Source organism: Haemorhous mexicanus, chromosome 7 (genome assembly GCF_027477595.1).
Source record: "Haemorhous mexicanus isolate bHaeMex1 chromosome 7, bHaeMex1.pri, whole genome shotgun sequence".
NCBI classification, from domain to species: domain Eukaryota; kingdom Metazoa; phylum Chordata; class Aves; order Passeriformes; family Fringillidae; genus Haemorhous; species Haemorhous mexicanus.
The window spans coordinates 25,814,615-25,833,481 of NC_082347.1; the positions used below are offsets into that span (position 1 = coordinate 25,814,615).

At 41.8% G+C, this 18,867-nt stretch overlaps 1 protein-coding gene across 1 annotated transcript; it reads right to left on the minus strand.

The window, feature by feature from the left end:
• Positions 1–4,673: 4,673 nt before the first annotated feature.
• Positions 4,674–16,566, minus strand: LIPA (lipase A, lysosomal acid type). The gene is made up of 9 exons (XM_059851572.1): positions 16,306–16,566; positions 14,756–14,876; positions 11,557–11,755; positions 11,144–11,253; positions 10,379–10,515; positions 8,810–8,956; positions 8,425–8,496; positions 7,314–7,385; positions 4,674–6,554 (listed from the first exon to the last, which is right to left on the minus strand). The coding sequence occupies exons 1-9, from the start codon at positions 16,408–16,410 to the stop codon at positions 6,315–6,317; spliced, it is 1,203 nt and encodes a 400-aa protein (XP_059707555.1). The 5' UTR covers positions 16,411–16,566; the 3' UTR covers positions 4,674–6,314.
• Between the last annotated feature and the right edge of the window lie 2,301 nt (positions 16,567–18,867).

The window sequence follows — 18,867 nt, forward strand, 5'->3', positions numbered from 1 at the left end:
AGGGAAACAAAGCTTGCCCCAAGCTTCCTATGAACTCACCTCTTTTGTCAGTAAAGCATTTATTCTAATATTGGAAATGAGGTCAACTTCCTGGATGACTTTATTAGCTTGTTCAGATGATTTTACTTTTTTGCTAATCAGAAAATAAATCTGATGGGGCAAATGTGAAACTGTATTTCCTTACTCCTGAATAATTAAAAATGATTACTTAGCAGTGACCTTTTCTGAATAGGCATGAATTTGTAACACTTAAGTTTGCTTTCAGTTTCAACTGTTTTCTTTTCAATAGATTCTGTTCCCTCCTTAGGCTTCAAGAATTTTACTTAAGCAGTGACTTTATCTGTGCTATTATTCAGGCAATCAGTAGGTCCTTGTTGGAAACAGGTTTCTACCTGTTCCACATATATTTTGGAATTCAGATTCCTTGCTGTTATGAGACTGTTTTGTTGAATTAATGTATTTAATGCATTAACTGTTGTGAATTAAAACCCGGTACAAGACACTAATCTAACAGGTGAGGATACTATATCCAAGAGCTTTGTTTCAATCTTCTGACTACATTTTATCCTAACCTCTATTTCACAACAAGGCACTTATAACACGATCACCAGCTGGGTCCAAGAATATTAATGTGATTTCTGTTGATTTATACAGTCACAATCAGAAATTAAGTCTCCCTGATGGGATAAATGATACTCTCTTTTATTAGAATTATGCAGGGAATCAATTTATTTTATAACGTGTTCCAAATCTCCCTTAAGGGAAATTGATATAAATTGCTCAGCTGCCTTAAAGATACTCCTCTGACTAATCCCTCGAGATAGGTGAAGTCTCAAAAAGTTTTAGAGCCATTGCTGCCCACAAGCTATATTTTAAAGAATAGGCATTCTGCCTGCAGATTAGGTCATAGAAAAATGTTCGTAAGTCCCTTAAGGAAAAATAACGGAATTCTGCAGCGCTATTCCTAGGCTATCCTGCAACACAAAGCCCAAGCAAGGCGCAAGCGAGCAGCCTTACCTGGGAGGCTGGCGCCGCCCCGAGCTCGCTCCGCAGCCGGCCCGGCGCCGCGGGAAGGGCTCCGCCGGCGGCACCGCCTCCCCGCCCGCAGCCCCGCGGGACAATCAGTCCTCACACAAGGCACAGGACAGACCCTCACCCTCCAGAACCCGAGTCCGAGCCGTCTGCCTTAGCCACCAAACAGCATTTATCACGTACCTCCGCTCTGCTAACTTCAGTTGCTTTGTCAGCACAAGGTATGACACCAAAAAAAAGACGAAGTACACACAAACCCCATCTGCACCTTACTCAGCGACACTAACCCAGCTTTTTTCGCTCAACGTACAATGCTGCCAAACTTTCCCATGTGTTGTAAGAATCTCTCAAAAACTCACTCCTCTACAGAGTTTAGGTTGAAGGGCACATAGTTTGGAATGAGGCCCCACAAAGGGTCTTAAATAGATTCCACATGAGCACAAGATGCAAGCACCTACCCAGGCTGCACTGTTAGGTAAAAGCTATAACGCAAACAGCACAGTACTACAGTGGGTAGCAGGAAAAAGAGGGAAAGTTAGCGGGAGAGAAAACTAGAATCAACATTCTGAAACTAATGCAGCATTAGAGGGAAAAATTCTTTTCCCATCTTCCTCTTCTCCCCCTCTGTTTGGTAGTATTATTGTTGTACCAGAGATAAGGCAACATCCCAGAACACGCGGAGCCCTCTACCGGGAAAAGCGTGCTGGAGACTCGCCCAGAACCAGCACCAGGGAAGCAGGACAGGCACCAGGAGCAGCGGCAGCGCCTGCCCTCGTTTTCAAGGAAGTTGTTACCGTGCGGGCACAACGCGGTGCTCACGCCCGGACTCACCTGCCTGCCGAGCCGGTGCGGGGCGGACCCGCCCGCAGTCCCGCCCGCAGTCCCGGCGAGCGGTCCCGCCCGGTCCCGCCCAGCAGCCGCGGGCCCGCGCGATCTCCCCGAGCGAGCGGCAGCGCCGCCCCGCGCCCATCCGCAGCCCCGCCGCCGGCCGGAGAATAACGGTGCCGGGAAACGCTCCTCGGCTCAAAGTTCCAGGGATAACCAACTACGCACTGCTTTGCAGCTGCACGGAAAGTTGGTCTGTCACAGGCTTTATAGGCGCAATGGGTCTGGAGGGAAGGAGGGCGCTTGGACTACATCTTAGAGGTGCCAACCCTAAATGATTCTATAAATCTAACCTACAGTCCCCTTCTGTTTAGTTAATCTGCGTATTGAAATGCAGGATCTGGATAAAAATAGGCGAAATAAAACTCTCCTCCTCGCATCCCTGGTAAGCAGCTTGAACCCTGAGCCCACAGGGATGCTGAGAATATCAGGATGAAGAACACACATTCCTCTTCAGTTTTGATTAAAAACTTTAGCCTAAAAACACAAAATACTTTTCATAACAGAACCAACACATTTTCTTTATCAAATTTTTAATCTCCACATCCCCAACCAAGCTTCACTGAAAACCCCTCCAGACAGCATCAAGCATATTGAAAAGTCACATAAATTAGTTTCCAACAATGGCTGATGATGGAAAACTGCCCATGAAGTAAATTGCTAATTCTCAAGCTTTACCTTAACAGGATCAGTTTTCAAAATAATAACCATCAGAAAAATATCCTAAAATCCTTTCATTCAGAATTCATAACCCAGGAATGAGAAATTGATTTGTATTCTCAGCAGCTTACAAACATAATTTTCGGAAGAGTTGTAACGCAATGCAGACACTTCCACTCAGAAAATATGAATTAGGCAATCCTGTTACACGTGTGGCTAGTGTCCATCCAACTTCATAGTTTTTTATTTCACTGATGATTTCAATTATATTGGTCATATCAAGTTTTATGAAAATAGGCTGACAGGAAGAAAGGCAAGCTCCTGATGGGCAGTGCTGCAGCACGAGTTTGTATTTTACAACACATCAGAGGGAGAAGAGGGGTTATAAATGCTTTCATTACAAGAAAATCTTCCACCAGGAGCCATTTTATTAGATAACCAAAAATCGATTCAGCCATCAAGGTTTCTCTCTCACATCTTACAGAGTAAAGCCATTTGTAACTTTCATTTATATATAGGCACTTCTGTTTCATTTGGAGGGGCTATGGGGTTTTTGTTTGTTTGTTGGTATTCACTATAAAAAATTTCTAGAAAAATTTGTTCCCAAGCTGACAAAACTGTTTCTCTTGCAGGGCCCAAGTAGAGTAGGAGGTCTGTTTTACCACCTCTTCCTATGCTGAGGCACTTTTATACTGCTTGAGTTGATGTATAAACTTTTATCAGTGCTATCACTAGCCAGTGTAAAAATGCTCTGTGTGGAGCTAGTGCATCATTCAGTACACTCCACTAACAAACACACACTCCACCATCCTCAGGCCTTCTGATGAAATGAACACTTTAAATATACTTGCAGATGACTGCAACAAAATCCTTGTCAAGTTCCAAGCATAACATGAGGACAAAACCTCCTCTTTCTGTCGTGTTATCCCTGATATGCCTGATTGCTGTACATCTCTCAGTCAGAGCCCTGGACCATGCATTCTCTTCAGCTGCACACAGGTCTGTGAGTCTGAGATCCATCAGCTGTACAGGGACTACTTTCTTCTGCCTTTCTAGCAGTCACTAAGTGCTGAGACCAAGCCAGCAGAAAGTGTCCCATGCCCTCTGTTAAGCCAGTGCACTTTTATACTGTCCAAAGCTGATGTTCAGCCAACCTTCAACAGCACATACATACCTATAACACAGAGGTCCATAGAACAGGCACTCAGTATTTAAGATCTGCTTAGAAAAACATACTATTCATCACTGAACTCTCAATTTCTCATAGGTGATTCTAAATAGACCAAGCTTCTCACTCATCTCCTCTGTGTTCAGGGTGTCTTATTTTGCACAATTCTTCCCACTACCACCTCTCCAAGTTTCTGTCACACAGGGCCTGCAACTTCAGTGAGTCAGGGAGAACTAAAGCAGCTCACCATTTCCATAACTATCCTTACTCCAGTGAAGCAAAGAAGCTTCATAATGGCTTTTGTGTAAAGCTTCCAGTATTCTGGCTTTACTTCTGGACACACAGGGTGTTCATCAGCTGACAAAGGTGGCCACACATGGGGTTTAATACACTCTAATGTCTCAACTGCACAACTACAGTATTCAGAATGGACAGAAAGGTATAGCCTGAGCACATTGTCATTGAGGGTGACAAAGGTCAAAAGCTGGTTCATGTGCACTGTGGCAAATTACCTCCCTGCCTTACTATGCAATTAAATGCCAGTTATGAGATTTCCAGACAGTCTGTTAAGCAATCCAATTACCCAAGGTTTAAGAATATGATACAAGAAGCTTTCCACCACGTCAGTGGTTTAAAAGAAGCCTCACCCGAAGGCTTAGAAAATGACTCTGTCTTGAGAGTAATTATTTACAATTATTACCTTACTTAAGTCTCAGAGAAGTCCACCTAAATAAGAATGGACTTTTAAGCTTGGGAAAACCTTCTTCCAGGGAAAAAGTAAAGTGGAAATTTACTTAGCTATTTTATTTTTTTTCTGTACTTGTTCTATGGATTAATAGTTGTGAAAAATAGATTTGGCTTTCTGAATTGCCCCAAAGATTCCCGTGCATTCATGAAACAGGAAGTGAAACACCACACCACTCCAAACTCCAAGCAGGTCTCATGTTTATTGAAATAGCTCAAGCTTAATAAACATGATGCACATGGCTCTTGCCATACCACATACCCTCACAACGGGTAAATTAGCCACCCTGGATTCCTGCAGAAGCTTCCCTTCAGCACAGCAAAGTAAAGCACATCTGGCTGTGCTTCACAAAAGACGAAAGTCTCATGAATCAATGAACCACTTTGTCCCTAAACAACACCTGAGAATTCCCTGAGTCTGAATTAGGAATAAAAAAAAAATACCCAAAGAAACAAGTCCTAATTTACAACCTGTGTCTATTTCTGCAAATTTTTTTATTTTTTAATTTTTTTTTTTTACAAAATAAGTTTGCCTCAACTTAAAATGCATTATTTCCTATGACGTGTAGAAAGGTTCTTTATCCTGTTGGGATTAAAGAAGAAATCTGAGTTGAATCCAACTGTGGCACAGAAATTATCATCTGGACTGAGGCAACTAACTCTGGAAATTGTTCATTTGGAACAGAACTTTAAAGCATCTCAGAGAAACCAAAGTCCTCTGCACAGTCAATGGAAAGAGCTCCAAAGTCAGCCCCCTGAGGCAGATGTGAATCCTCCTCCCCATTAAATGGGTCTTAGCCCAGTCTGAAGTAGACAAATCAAGGTGCTGTAATACTGTCAGGCTTCTCCAGGCTGTTATTTAGCTCCTGAACACAACTGTGGGGAGCACCCTCTAAGTGGTTAAGAAGTAAACAGATCTTCAATGCAGCAGGTGATTAAGGGGGTAAGTCCACAGAAATTAAGTCGCTCAAGCAGTAGAATTAATGCTTTGGCTCTTCTCTCACCAGCAGTAGATGGGGGGAGCTTGTTTCCTAGTTAGTAGTCAGTGCAAAACAGAAGCATGTTACATCACTCTCCTTGAAAGCCACAACCTATTGACAAAGTTGACTGAAAGTGGTTTTGTTTGAACATTACTCTTGTTCCAGGAATCTGCTGGGGCGAATTGCGACCTCTATCCACAGCCGGTATGTGAAACACTAAAGGCTTCAGGGATACCATCAAAGCAAGAAAATGCAGCAATTAATCAGTCCCAAAATTGGAGATTTTAACTGACAGTGGTTTCTCTGGCTTCACCACAGTTCTTCTGGGCAATATTGAAAAGGGAAGTAATCTGATTTTATGTGATTGGCTAAAATAATACCACAGGAAAAAGTTACTAAGTGCTTTGTAAAGTGCCAGCACCAAATAGGTCACTGCAGTACAAGAAGTACTTCTCAAAGGTACTTAGAAATGGCCACATACTGAGAAATGGCTGTGTTTTATGCACAGTGAAACACTTATTTTAAGTGTCAAGCACCTGAGGTGCTGAATGGACTAACTTGTCTAATTTGTCTTTCAGACAGGTGACTACATTTATGTGCACATGACATACTCTTTTTGTGCTAGATCCTACTGCTGTGTTTTGAGTACCATGCCACTGTGTGCAAAATAAGCAAAATACTGTGAAGAGAGAGAAATAATACTGAGAAAAAACAAGCATATATTGATCCAATTTAGTAGTCATTGCTGGCATTTTAAAAATGCATCATCCTAAGCAATGTAGCACTATTGCTAGAAAAGTGTATTTTCCAAAAACTGACAAATTCCTGGTGAATCAATACCCATGTCAGTCTAGAGATAACTTCCTAATCATGCTAATTATTTCATTATACATGCGGTAAGGTGCATCAAGGCCCCAGATGAAATCCAAATGTTCCCACTCTGGAATGTTTTTGTGGTAAACCAAACTGGTGATCTGAGTGAGCAGCATAGCAACATCCTTTGGGTCTGCCAGCCAGTCCTGTCCACCAGTCCACACTGCAGTTGGTACAGTCATCTCTTTTATTTGGTAGAAAGGGGGAGTAGACTGCGGAGAGGGAAAGTGAAAACAAAACATTAGAAAAAAAATCTTCAGTCTGATCCTGCCAGTGTAACATACTAGAAACTACAAGAATGTGACAGATACTCATTTTCTCTCTTGGACAGCTAGAGATGGAGTCCTGGCTCAACCAAAAATGTAACTGCAAGAGTCCTGCAATATTATAACACATGCAGCAGTAAAGATGTGTTTTGAGGAGATTACAAAGACAGCAGAGTAGCAGAACCTCAGAGAATGTGAAAATGCACCCCATTCAACTTACTTCAACTCTAATCTAAAGTCAGAAGTGACTGCTACTCTGAAAGTATGATACTGCAGTATTTTGCAGTCACTAAGAGACAAGGGGCAAAATATTTTTGGCATTGTACACAGCAATTTAGAAACAAAAATGCATGGAGACTAAACAGATTAAAGATAAACAATACACATGAACTGACAGCCTGTGCCTTACGATGAGAAGTGCAGGGGGATCTCATGATCCAGACTGGCAGGACTTCCCCTCAAGGAAGTGTGCGCCACCATAGCTTCATATCCAAATGTGAGGCCCACACTGACTTAGGAATACCTCTGAGCTCTACAGTCCCAGCTGGTTTCTATTTTTGTTCTTTTGGAAAAAGCAGATCTCCAGTCTGGTTACTGGATAACACTAACAGCTCTTTAACATGCAGCATAAATACAGCACCCAGAGAAGTGCCCAAGGACTATTTTCTGTGACACTCAAGAATTATAGATGTAAAAGATGTCTACCTGGTTATAGTGAGCCATATTTGCAGCTTTGCTTCCCCAGTCATAAGCTTTGAGTTCCCCAGTCCTCACAGCCTAGAAATAAAAAAATACACATACAAAGAACTACAACACTACTACCAGAAGAGCTAAAAAGTGTAGTCATCTGGAGAACTGGCAACCTACACAAGAAACAGTGGAATGCCAAATATTAACAAGGACAAGTGTCACTGCTTTGCCCAGTGTCACAGGAATGGAAAACATTAACATTCAATACCATTAGACTTTGTCTCTTAAGATTTCACACTCTCTAATAGCAATGGTAGAAAACATTAAGGAAAACAGCTTGATGTATCCAAAGCCAGGATGTGGCAGCTCCATGTTTACTTCTGAAATATTTACCTTGATATCTAAATGTGTATGAATAAAGCAGGGAGCTTTCTTAGCAAGCCTATTCTGCATAATTTACTATCTACTATTTTTTCAGAAACAAGTTTATATAACAAGGATCTGGAAAAAAAAATCTTCACACAGCTCTTTCTGAGCCAACTCTTGAACAGCTGTGTATAGTAGAACACATTGCCTCTGATGAGGTGACCAAATCCAGCTACGAGAGCACAAGGAGCACTGACCACTGATTCCATGGTAAATGTCTCACTTGTCAGCCTGCTGACCAAGCTTCAGGCACAACAGCAACACAGGCATGAAACTGTGCATTAAGACAAACATCAAAATATAATTACAAAATATAAAATGAAGCCAAACAGAACAGAAAACCTGCTGCTTTTCACTGGCTAAAAATACAACCTGTAATCAAAACAGGGTTTGCTAAAAGGGAAACAAATACTCTTTACAGCATCCCTCTGAGGTTAGTTATTCTGCAGTACTTTTTGTTGGTTGAGGTACTTCCAGTTACAATATTTTCAAAGAAATAGGGAAGAGGGGTGAACCACCATAAATCCTTATCATGAAAGCAGCTGCAGTGAACAACTGCCATTCTAACTTTTGGCAGTTCATAATTTCACTTGGGCTAGGCTGCACATTTATTTTGGCATTTTATTTCACAAATACCAGACACATCAATATTCAACAAACAAACCAGAGTCATGGGCACTTTAGATTCTGAAAAGCCTACCTGGCTCCAGTGGATCATGTTTTGTACAGATGTTCCTGCAGGGCAGTGTGTTGAATACACATCCACTCGGCTCTGCAACAAGATCATTAACGTGGTTTACTCCTCCTCACAGGGCATCAGTTCTACCCATTGTTGTTTTCTAAACAACCAACAAACTATTCCATTCCACCTAAAACTGTTATAAACAATAGTTAACTAGAGCCATACATACAGATGAGATAAGAAGTTAAAACATTTGGGGGATTAATTGCATTGAACAACAGAACTCCTAAGCTGAATTTTAAACCTAATAATGGTATTCCTTAAGAATTTTTTATATATTCAGTCAATACTGTGTTAAGAATTCAGAACAACTTATCTATTAAAGAAAGTCACTAGAACACACCATATTCAAGTTTCTCTCATTAAAACCACATAGAAGAAAGAACAGGTTGCCACAAAGGTCATCGAGTATTCTGTGGGTGCAAACATGGGTAGCAAGCCACTTCAGCAAGAAATTCTGAGGGAGGAATTGTTTCTTTCCAAACATGTCCTACAAAATAACAAACACACAAGACAAACATGTAATTGCACAGAATGACCCGTTTTCAGTTTTTATACCACAGAACTCTTGAGGTAATTATTTGCATTTGAACTGGTGACAGGTGTGTCACATGAAAATCATTGATCTCCTTATCAGCATTGTCATGGTTAGTGCTTCTGCTACAAATGGTGCAGTACATTAACCCCACAAAGAGTACATGGGAACTGGGAAAATCTTGCAAGAATTTCAAACCTAACCTCAAATTCAAATAAATTTTCAATTCAATAATTTACATTGTACAGCTTTTTGTCATCAGATTGTTTAAGGCTAAAGTATGTTAAGCTCTGCCTGCTAATTTTAAATGGCTTTGTACTTGCAACTTCTTCTTCTCTTCAAACCATGAGAGAAAAACAAGTTGCATGAGATGCAGTGACCTCTTCCTCTTGATGGGTATTTTTAAATTGTTCAAGGATTTTAAAATGTCCCACTGCAAACTTCCTTAAAAGTGACACAGTTCTTTAAAGACATGACTGACCCACGGGTTTGTCACTGTCAGGTTCTCCCTGCACTCCAGTTTTTTGCAAGTCACCATGAGAATCAAGTTCCTCAGCACAACATGAACATCTGCACAAGGCACTGATCAGCTGCTAGTCTCATTAGACAAAGTCCATTATGCAAGGAACAGGAGATCACAATGATTAGTGCTGCTTTTATGTTAACTGCCTTTAGAGCAAGGAACTAGTACTACAGACAGACTTTAAATCAGTACAAGCTGCATCAGAAGGGGGCTTATGTCACAGAACAAACAGCTCTGTGTGGGAATCTCCATGGGTGGTGGAAAGAAAAGTGATGGTTAAAAATGACACACAGCAGGGTGTTCACAACGTCTGACTTCAGGCACTTACTGCAGCCTGCCTCATTCCCCTTGATGTTAATGGGGAAGAGGTAAACCCCTCCAGAGGATGATTCACAACATCTAAATAAAGCTGTTGCTCTTAATCACCCTCTGAAGGATCCTCTTCCAATACTAAATGGTTGATTGTGAAACAAATATGTTAAAGTTCATGGACAATTCATGAACTGTATCCTGTATAAAGGTATTACACAACTCTTCTAAAACATAGTGACTAGTTATCATATGATTTTCCTAGCTTAAATTCTAGAAACCTGTAAATGGATACACTATTTTATTCCACCTATTAAGCTGTACTGTAAAATACTACTTTAAACTGATGCAAATTGTCTCACTAGACAGTAATAAAGCTACAGAAGACACAGCTGACTTCAATACCATCATTATGGTAATATTGACCCAGAATCCTTATCGTATGTTACTCTCTAATCCAGCTATTAACATTCTTTCCTATGCTATATTCAGATAGAAAGGGGCATCCTTCATTTGGCTTGAAACATTTACACTCAAATACAAACCTTGAGCAGCATGTCAGGAAAGAATCCCAATTTTACCAGAGGGCTAGTGGCAAACTTGACAGTAGCTACTGGTGCCAAGGCAAAGAACATTTTGATTTTCTTAGCCAGCTGTGGCAAAGTTGAAAAAGCAATAAAAGCTGTAAATAATATAAGAACAATTAATAAGAACAAATCTCAGTGACACAAGTTAGACAAGAATTTTACCTGGTAGAAATTCTACAAAAATCTTTGAGAAAGTGTGCAAAAGTATTTTTAGATTAATAGTTTAACTATATTGCAGTACCTAGGATTAGGTTAAATAATGTAAATTAACTTAGTTACTACAAAGCCCAAATTAAACGCAGTAATTCAAAAGACTTGCTTTCTTCCAGAGAGCAATTTAATGCTTACTAACCCTTCTTCTACAAGAAGGTCTAAAGCACATGAGCCAGGCCTTAAATGCAGCAAAATATTCTGGAAATGGGAATCTTTATTCTCTATGTCTGATGAGTCTAATTTTATAATGTATAATTAATTGAATTTTTTTAATAGAAGCTGTACTGCCAGCAACCTGTGACTTCAATTTATCAGTCCAACCGCTTTCCACTTTTAAATAAACACTGAAAGATCATGTCTTTTCATTTTCATGCTAATATTCCAAAAAGCCACTAAAAACCAAAAGCAGTAGTTTTCAAGTGCCCTAGTTTTTATTCACTAAAATACATATGTGGAACTTGATACCATTTCAAACACAATATATTCTAATAAATGCATCTCTCCACATACCCATTGTGGTGCCCTGTGAATGGCCAATGTAAAATACTTGTTCCTGGCCAGTTTTCTTCAAAATAAAGTCCACTGAGGCTGGAATGTCATATTTAGCCATTTCATCAAAGCTACAAAGCAAAGACAGAAAGTCAGTTGTGTAAGAAATCAGTGTGGAACAGCTGCACAGGGCTTTCCTCCACAGATCCACTGAGTGGACATAAAGAAAAGCTTCTTTTGGATGAAACAGAACTTTGATGATCAAGTTTTCAGTTTTCTACTGACCATCTAGGAGTTTCAGCACACCAAACTGATCTCAAAACTCCCCTTTACTGTCCCTCATCTGGTTACACGGTACATGTGTGACACCACACATAATCAGAGAAAAATATCCTGCCAGTTCACAATGTGACTGGATAGCAAAATAAGGATACCTGAAAACCCAGAATTCTTCCTGCTTCACTGTGAAGTGTGTGTGTTTCCTGGACCAGGTGTTCCCTCTGCTGTTTCCCAGCCACACATCATAGCCAGCATCTGCCAGCATAAAGCCAAGGCTGTTGTAATCCAAGTTTGTGATCCAGTTGCTGGCATCTGCAAGCAAACCATGCTGCAGAAACACAGCAGGCCTTGGACCTGAAAAAGAAAGTGTTTTTGATAGATTCCTGACATTAGGCATTGCATACTCAAGAATAATTCAAGTGAGCTATTGAAAGTCTGTTTCAGGTTTGCACTTGAGTATTTAATCTACTTGAATTAATCTACTAAGAACAGCTATTTGTGTAATGGTCAGACTGCCAGAAATCACATGCTTTTTCACCAAAAGCTACTTTTTATCATTAAGAGTTTTAAACCAGCAACTTCTTAGTTTCATATCCTGAAGCTCAAAACAGACAAGTATGCAATAAATAAACATGAGAAATGCAGGAGCTACAAGAAAAATATAGGCAGCCCTTACAACTGTTTCAAGCTCACAGACTCAGAAAAGTGGCCCAAACACAGTGGCAGTTTTAATACTTATAAACTTTGCCCTGCCCCAACATGTAGGGAAGGCATTCCCACGTACATGCTACTGAGGTCTTTGTTTTCCAGTCAAAGCAGTGCCAAACTACTGTGCTGAGCTGTGGAAATCTCTGGAACTGGTACTGGTATTATCTCTGTGCAACACCCTTCCAACACCCACCAAAGCTCTGGCAGAACCTGAAGAGCAGTTCATTAGCCAACAAAGAAATCTGTGTTTCAGAGGACTTTTTCTCCCCTTAATTTAACTAGTTGTAAGAACCACAGTTAAGACCCGGGTAGAATTTAAGAAGACTCTCTTGACTTCCCCATCCTGAAAAGGGAAATGGCACCTCTATGTGGAATACAGATTTAAAAACTGAAAGTTCCTGCTTCTACACAAAGAAAATCAATTAACATCTAATCCCTTAGGAGAAGAAGGCCTTCAAAAACTACAAAGACCTGTCACTGGTTCTCACAGTAGCACGGGTGTTTTGGCTTTTACTTCTGCTCTGAAAACTGAAAACGGATAACATGACAACGAGCTCAATGACAGAGATTACTCAGGAATTTACCTCCTCCAGTGACACATCACTCTGACATGATACAGACTCACACAGTACTTCCTCCATTGATAATTTAGACTTGGATCTTTCAGCAGAAACAGATAAAACATAACTTCCAGTCACCTATACCATCCATCACAGGTCATGTCCATAAATATTTGCTGCAAGTTTCATATCCTATATTAACAATACTCTCCTTTTCTGGAATCTTTATACTTGTGGCAAGGAACCTTTTGAGTGCCTGCTTTTCCCACTTTGTTAAAAAGCCCACAGGGCCTACTGTCCAGGCAAGCAGAGCAAGCGTCCAGCAGTGCCCAGCTGGCACTGGTGACAGTACAGTTCAACATAACTGTTTACTCTGCTGCACTAATACTTTATTGTCTTATAAACAGGACTGTCAAGACTCACAATGAATTTGTTTTCAGTAATGTTCCACTTCCCATTGACACTTTCTTCCCATTTACTAAACTCAGATCAACCAACTTCTGAGTTTTTGAAGAACAGGCTCTCCTCCAGCTGTTATTGCTTGTTTCGTAACATTTGAAGGGGAAAACTGCTTAACTGCCTTAATGCTTTAATTCTGCTCTCATATTAACCTTCAATATCTGCCAGTTCCTTTTTCACTTTACCAAGAAGTCACCAGATCTCCACGTGAACTGCACAATCATATGACAAACTGACTTGGATAATAATAATGACTTTCTATCACCTATGATCCTAAAAACCCCAGAGGGGAAATAAAAAGGTGGATCCTTAACCTGCACTCTCCCCATAGAACATTTTGTCCTCTTCACTACAGACCCAAGAAGCTGAAGACAGATTTACTTCCACACCCTTCTTACCCATGTTATGCAGTTGTTTTAAGGTTTTTTACTAGTAAAACAAACAATCCTTGATGTTTTGCTTTTTGGTCCTCTGTATATTTCCCTTTTTTTTTTTTCCATGAAGAATGGTGGGATTTGTTCCAAAACATCATGTGATACGTAATTCCAAGGAATTCTATTCACATTATGCAGCTATTGCAAAAGGAAAATACGGCATATATATGCTAAGTCAGCAGTAACACATCATTGGTATCTTTCTGAGGAAAGATTACCAAGTCTATAAAAACTTAAGATCAACATGAACTTTGAAATCTTCATTCTCCCAGAAGCTCACACTTCCACAAATGTGGTCAGTAATCCTTGTTTTCTCAAATTAAAGCACTCTGCAAAACATGAACTTGGGGTCGAGGGTGTGGCAAGGGGCATGTAGAGAATTTCCAGAAGTCAGGAAACTTCTGTCTACTTATGTCATCAATGAAGGATTCAACAAAATCAGCAGGTACAAAGGCAGCCTTTTTCCTGTGGGCATCTCTGAAATGAAATACAAAGACACCTGCCAGTTTTGATGGGGCTCATCCATGCACTGATCTTTACACATTCCTTGTGAAAGACAACAGACAGTGCAAACATCCTAACTCCTACAAAACCAACAGATAAGCTCAGGAAAGCTGTTGCTTGGCCTTTGACAGGGGAGAGGGTTTTTCCACAGGTCTCGTTCACACCCAAGGCTATAGGACAATCATAAATTTCTTTTGTGAGCTTTATGTTTTTACTTGTAATCCTAGGATTTTTTCAGTCCAAAGTATTCGAAGGCAATCCTCAGAACATGTAACTTCTATGCAAATGGGCTGCTGTAATATGAATGGCTGTAGGAGCATTTATAAGGCATAGTGGCAAGACTGATAGCAAATTCAGCCACTGCACAGACACTCTATACACAGTGTATGAGGACAGCCAGTCAAAAGGTATGTGTCTCTCTTCTTCACACCTGTCTCATTTTTAAAGCATTCTATCATTCAGTCCTCACAAAAGTCTTTGCCCATATTGCTTCTTTGTAATTTTGAGCTTACATTACCACTATTCTCTCTGTCCCCCACCTTCTCACCTGTACAACCCCTGCATCTCCTCCATGGTCTTAAACCACAGTAGTCCTTAATCTTCTTCTGGATTGTTACAGGAACAAAAGTTTTATAATGCAAAGACAGTGCTTTGATTTTTTCCTTTTTCCAAACAGACATAAATCTTACCTTCGCTTCCTTCACGGCCTTTTCTTCCATAAGGTATTCTGTTAATGGAAAGAATATATCCATCTTCTGTGGTCACTTCATATTCCTCACTAGGATATCCTCTGAAGGTAATAATTTCACTCTGAGGAGAGAAAAGAAACCATCTTGGAACCAGACTGACAGACTCCTCAGTCCACCAACACATGCAAAGTACCCTGGGTTTTTTCTAAAGATTGGAATGTGTAATTAAAGGGTCTGGTAGTAATATGCCATCTGCCTATCAGGCAGATTTTCTTAATAAGACATCCCTGTATAGACTCAGGCACTAGCCAGACTGAATCCTAGGAATCTGCAAGGATTCCCTAGACTGTCCCAGCCACATGGGGCTTACAGTGAGAAAGAAGATGTAGTGTAGAAAAGGAGAGTATGGTAACAGGGCAAAACACCAAGAGCCAGATTTGTCAGACAAAAATTGAAACTGTCTGCTCTGAAGAAAACAAGTGAAGACAAAGAGAGTCACTGGTACCACTGCAGCATACAGAAGGAGAGAAGGATGTGCCATTTCTTACCTTTCTCCTCAAAACTTATGCCCAGCGCAGAGTTTTTAAGTGACTTTGATGTCAAAGCAAACAGGAAAATAATAATAAAAAAATCCTCACACCTGTTAAGCATTATGGTTTCATTATTAAGTTTAACTTTGCATCTCTTATGTCTTGAGCTTTATGCTATTTTATTTTGATGCAGTGCCACTAGGACAGTGAACTTGCTGTCATTGGTTTTATGACATCAACCATGCTTGGAGAAAATCTAAAAAATGCAAGACAAGATCTGAGTTCTTCTCTTAGACTGCTGGGCAAGGACGAGAAGAAGAATTAAATTAAGCATGCTATTTCTTTCAAATATTAAATATATGTCTTTTATTATTCACAGTGACATTAACATTCCAAAATTATTTTAAGGCTAAGTGTTATTCCAATGCTATTAGTCTTAGACTAAATTATTATTTTCAGTCCTTTAAACTGTATTTACATGATCCAAGCATGTAAATATTGTATTCTTATACACCTTAAGCATTTCTATCTTGAAGCATCTTCTCACACATGTGAAAAACTGGCACACTTTAGACAGGGCAGAGGAAAGAGCAACTAATACCGGCTATCAACAGGAAATATTTCAGGAGTTAGCTACCGCAGCAGAAGGAGAACAAAGTTAAGAGAGTAAATCCCAAATGGGGAGAAAAGCAGTCGTGGGTAAGAACCCGGGAGCATGGTGCTCGGAACTTCACCGTGATCCATGAACATCGGTGGTTTTATAGCGGTTCCAAAAGACAGTTGCAAAGAAAATGTGAGAGAAAGAACAAATACAGGCAACAGCGGACCAAGAGGACCTGGAAGGAGGAGTAGAGAAAGAGGATGTGTAACCCTTGCATGTGAGCGGCTGCAGCAGCGGGCTGGCCGCTGGCAGGTGGCTGAAGGCGCCGGGGCTCTCCCCGCGCTGCCCAGCCCGCCCAGCCTGCCCTGCCCCGCCGCAGACACGGCTGGGGCACTCCTCGCCGCGGCCGCGCCACTCACGATGTTCATGTTCGTTTCGGGGTCCACATTCCTCCTCCCTGCGGCGAACGCGCCCGAGCCGCCGATGCTCTGCAGCAGGAAAGCAGCGAGCACCAGGCCCCGCATCCTCGTCCTACGAGAAGGAGCCGGGACACGGCGGCCAAGCCGAACGCGGCGCTACAACGGCTGCGAGCGGGCCCGGGCGAGGCTTTTGTGCCACCCCTCGGTGACAGAGGCGGGAGCAGCGGCGCAGCCGGGCCGGGCCGGGCCGGGCGCGCCCCGCAGTCGCGGCGCGGAGGGAGCGGCGGGGGCGGCGCTGCCGGGCCGGGCCAGGCTCGGCCCACACGGCGCGGCCCTATCGGCGGTGCCGCCGCGGCTCGGCCTTGGGCGCCGGCCCGGCGTGATTCAGCGTTTCCGTAGCAATGCTGTGTGACTCTTCCCGCCCCCTGGGCTCCATTTCCAGAATCCTTGCAGCCTCCAGTACGGCTCCCCTGAATTTGCTTCCCTGCCCGCTTCGTCTTCTGCACTTCCTTCGCCTCCGGAGCCTCCGGGGCCCGCACAGTGCCGCCCTGCCAGGGTCTGCGTAGCGTTTCGCAGCGGGCTCCGTGCACAGAGCGGCAGCGGCCGCAGCGAGCCCGAGTCCGGCACTCCCCATGCCGGAGCAGCATCGCCGGCGTTTCCCCGGGGCCGCACACCTGCGCCTCGGCACCGCCCGTCCTTCCAGGGGCCCGACTGCTGCTCCTACACACACACATCACCATCCGTCATCTTCGAGCATTGTCTAAACATATCCAGCCTTATACAAATGGGCTTCCATGCGTGCAGGGTTACCATCACGGCTTCCTGCAAACCTGTGTCATCTTCATGCCCTGCGGCAACTGATTGGCAGGCACTGCATTGCACAGCTGTAATTTCCCGGAGAAGCGTGTCTGTGGTCAGGGGATGTGTGACCGGGCTTGCGAAAACTTGGACCGAATTCAATCCTTTAAAATAAATATTCTGTTACTCTGCCCATTACTGTGGAGTAATATCCATGGAATAATACAGAAAGCTGATACTAAATACGCAGTGATAGAACAAGAGGGTGTCCAGAACAGAAACGTTTCTGTTTATTTAGAAAGCATTAAGATTTTAATTGAAAAATCACAGAAGTTTTCATAGCATCCCTGTGTTTTGATATGTGGATATGTCACTAGATACACAGATACTATATGATCCTTTGCATTTCTGGCTGTCATTTCTTAAAACTATTTGATTTTAAAGAACTTGGGTGGGAGAATTATTGCTCAGTGATTCACTCGAGTTTTTTGTCAAATTAATAAGAGGTTACTCTTCCCTGCTAAGGGAAGACCCAAATTATAAAATGCCACAATTGCTGCTGTCAAACATAGTAGTTATATGCTAACCTAGACTAAATGGGCACCAGTATAAAAAAGGGTATGTAAAGGGACCCTGTAATTAACTGTACTATGGCATAGCTAATTTACACTATTTTAAAAAAGGGAAACTACATTTCAGGCAATTGTTTGGCTGACCTAATGCTTTCAGGGGGAATTCTTTGTCAGGATGTATCCATTTCAGCTCCAAGGAAATATCCAGATAGGAATTTTCTCACATAAAACGTGCAGATATGTTTGAAGTAATTTCTTATTCTTCTGTATGTACCATGAAAGACTTTTTTTAAAATACAAATGCATTTGTTGTTCCCAGCCCATTTCCTGACATGTTTTCCAAGGAGCTTCTGCATTTGCTGCTCTGCAGTGCAGCTCTTCCTGAGAGCAGTCAGCCCAGCTGCAGCTTGCTCTGAAGTGAAAGCAGCAGAGCTGTAGAAAGATTTCTGGATTCTCCTGTGCAGTGCCCAGCAAGTTACAGAGATGGCTGCAGAAAGGCTTTGCATAACTGTTCTCTTACTTACTCTGATTTAAGCACTTTCCTGCATGTACTTTATTTAATAGGCATTTGTCTCAAACCATAGCATATCGATGCAACTAAATTAGTAAAACAGAAGGAAACTAGAGCAAAGTTCTGCTTTTCAGAAGGAAGATGCCTGCATTTTCCCACGTGTACCAGGCAGAGTTACAAGGAAAACAGATGCCTGGGACAGAAGCAGAGACAAGAAACCCATAGATACTTAGTAGCATAGTAAAACATTAGTCTCCACATTTGGTTTTGGCATTGCAGTAACCTTTCAAGCACTTTTTTCCCCTGTAACTACCTACAACCTTTATTTTCCATAAAATACATGGATTTGTGTAGATACCCCTATCTTTTTCCTTCTCAATTCACTGCATCTTTTCATCACCTATCAAATATCTGGTTGCTAGAATCTTGAATGGTACTCAGAGTAGTAGCTGTACTAACATTTATCTTGAGCTCTGAAACATCAGCTCCAGCAGCCCCTCCACAGACACACACACACACACACACACAAGCACACAGACACTTAAGACACAAGGGTGGGGGGGTGATGTTTGTGTATTACTAAGGCTCTCCAAATTTTTGTAGAAACCAGAAGTTCTAATATGTAAGACTGGTTTGTTGGGTTTTTTAAAGGAGGGAAAGAGTGGAAGAGGGAAAGGAGAG